The sequence below is a fragment of the Sinocyclocheilus grahami genome, unplaced genomic scaffold (genome assembly GCF_001515645.1).
Source record: "Sinocyclocheilus grahami isolate Dianchi unplaced genomic scaffold, SAMN03320097.WGS_v1.1 scaffold1525.1, whole genome shotgun sequence".
NCBI classification, from domain to species: Eukaryota; Metazoa; Chordata; class Actinopteri; order Cypriniformes; family Cyprinidae; genus Sinocyclocheilus; species Sinocyclocheilus grahami.
Genome location: NW_015506704.1, coordinates 255,496 through 258,307, shown reverse-complemented (window position 1 = coordinate 258,307; position 2,812 = coordinate 255,496). Strand labels below are relative to the sequence as shown.

General features: G+C 42.8%; 1 protein-coding gene across 1 annotated transcript in view; it reads left to right on the top strand.

Annotated features, from left to right (window-relative positions):
- nop14 (NOP14 nucleolar protein homolog (yeast)) overlaps window positions 1-2,812 on the top strand; it is a 22,007-nt gene that overhangs the window by 11,523 nt on the left and 7,672 nt on the right. Inside the window, exon 8 of the mRNA XM_016257237.1 lies at window positions 2,293-2,617. Within this exon, the coding sequence (XP_016112723.1) occupies window positions 2,293-2,617 (325 nt within the window). The remainder of the gene's footprint in view (window positions 1-2,292; window positions 2,618-2,812) is intronic.

The window sequence follows — 2,812 nt, the reverse complement described above, 5'->3', positions numbered from 1 at the left end:
GTGTGTGTCTCTGTGTGTGTCTCTGTGTGTGTCTCTGTGTGTGTCTCTGTGTGTGTCTCTGTGTGTGTGTGTGTGTGTGTAGCGCACTCAAGACAGGAAGGACATGTATAATCTGAATGAGGAAGAGGAGCTGACCCATTACGGCCAGTCTCTGGCGGAGATGGAGAAGATGACGGATGTGATCGACAGCGACAGTGACTCTGAAGAAAAGGGCCTGCTGTCAGGTGAGGCATTTAAACATGAATGATCATCAGTAATCAATAGTCATTCATTGTTACGGTCAGTAACTGATGTGATGATGCATGTGTCTGCAGCTGAACTGACCGCCACACATTTCGGCGGCGGTGGAGGTTTGCTGAGGAAGAAGAGCGCTGGAGATGAAGACGGAGAACACAAGCCCAAATCACGGCAGGAGCTGATCGAGGAGCTCATTATCAAGTCCAAACAGGAGAAGGTCAGAAAGTGTGTCCTCAAATAATAAAATGTTACTTTACCGTGATTAAACATCATCCTGTCTCATCCTTAAACATCATCACACCAAGAACAAGAACTGTATATCTATAAGGATAGCTGTATAATAACTATAACATCTGTAACAATAACTATAACAGTAACCATAACTATACCAACATCTGTAACAATAACGACAGCTGTAACAATAACTACAACTGTGATTATAACTATAACATCTGTAACAATAACTATAACAGTAACCATAACTATACCAACATCTGTAACAATAACGACAGCTGTAACAATAACTACAACTGTGATTATAACTATAACATCTGTAACAATAACTATAATGACAGCTGTAACGATAACTGATAAGTATAATGAGAGCTGTTACGTTAACTATAGCTAACAATAGCTGTAACAATAAATATAACATCTGTAACCATAACTATAATGACAACTGTAACAATAATTGTAACAATATTTGTAATGATAACAATAAACGATATTATCAATGTTTTGTCGTCTGCCACCGTTACTGCTCAAGCTCTCTAGTTGAGAATATTCTGATGAGTGTTTTTATCATTCATCAGCTGGAGAAATAAAAGGTCTAAAAGTGAGTCCAACAATATCGTTCCTCGTTGTTATTGTTATAGTAGTAGAGTTAGAGTGATTATTAAACTTTATGGTTGTGAGCGGTTCTTTAATGCTGACTCTCTTGATGTTCTCAGCGCGAGCGTCAGACGCAGAAGGAGGAGGCGCAGGAGCTCACGGAGAAACTGGATCAGGAGTGGAAATCCATCCAGAACCTTCTGGCCCACAAAACCCCCAAAGCAGAGAGGAAGGACGAGACGGACAAACCCAAGGTACTGAAGCACCTGCGTCCAAATACTGATGCTGCTTCTGAGCGTGTGCTGCTGTTCCTCACTCTGACACGTGTGTGTGTGTGTGTGTGTGTGTGTGTCAGCTGGACGAGTATGACATGACTGTGCGAGAGCTGGGCTTCGAGATGAAGGCTCAACCGTCAGAGAAGCTGAAGAGCGCGGAGGAGCTCGCTCGAGAGGAGAAACAGCGCCTGCAGACTCTGGAGGTACTGAGCTCCTGCTGCCGTACACCTGAGGATGAGGAGGAGGAGGAGGAGGAGGAAGACCTCACTGATGTGTGTTTGTGTTTCAGGCCAACAGACTGAAGAGGATGATGGGAGACGCTGAGGAAGAGGCTGTTCAGACCAACATGCACATCTCTGCTGACGATATGAATGATGGATTCATACTGGACGGAGACGACCGCAAAACACTCGCTTACAAGGTCAGACACACACACACACACACACTCACTCGCCATAACAAACCTTAAAAACAAACCTGGAGCACAAAACCAGTCATAAGGGTACATTTTTTTTAAATTGTGATTTTTATGCATCATCTGAAAGCTGAATAAATTAGCTTAACATTGATGTATGGTTTGTTAGGATCGGACAATATTTGAAAATCTGGAATCTGAGGGTGCAAAAAAATCTAAATATTGAGAAAATCATCTTTAAAGTTGTTCAAATGAAGTTCTTAGCAATGCATATTACTAATCAAACATTAAGTTTTGATATATTTACGGTAGGACATTTACAAAATATCTTCATGGAACATGATCTTTACTTAATATCCTAATGATTTTTGGCATAAAAGAGAAATGTATAATTGTGACCCATACAATGTATTGTTGGCTATTGCTACAAATATCCCCCAGCGACTTAACACTGCTTTTGTGCTGCAGGCTCACACACACACACACACACATATATATATATACATATACATATACATGATTCTGTCTGTGCAGGACGGTAAATGGAACATTGAGGGAGAGGAGGAAGAGAAAGAGGATGATGATGGTGATGAAGAGGGAGGAGAGAAGGAGGAGGATGATGATGCTGAGAGTGAAGAAGACGACGAGGAGGAGGAGGAGGAGTGTGAGGATGATGATGATGATGAAGATGCAGATGATGATCACTGTGACCTGCAGTCTGATGAGGGCAGTGAGGATGAGGACGGTGAGGGCGCTGAGGAAGAGCAGGTCTGTGCTGAAGGGCCTCCAGCAGTGATTGAGGAGCAGAAGAAAGCTGCACAGGAAGCAGCCAAAGCAGAACTGCCCTACACCTTCACAGGTACCACAGTCACATGATCGTCAGGAACTCACCTGACCTGCTGCTAATGCATGTCTGAATGAATCTGTCCTGAAGACAAGTTTGTTTAGGGGTTAGAGGTCAGTTTAGGACATGCAGTGGAAGCCTAAGAGATGAACTCACTAGTGTGTGTGTGTGTTTCTCTCTCTCTGTGTGTGTGTGTGTGTGTGTGTGTGT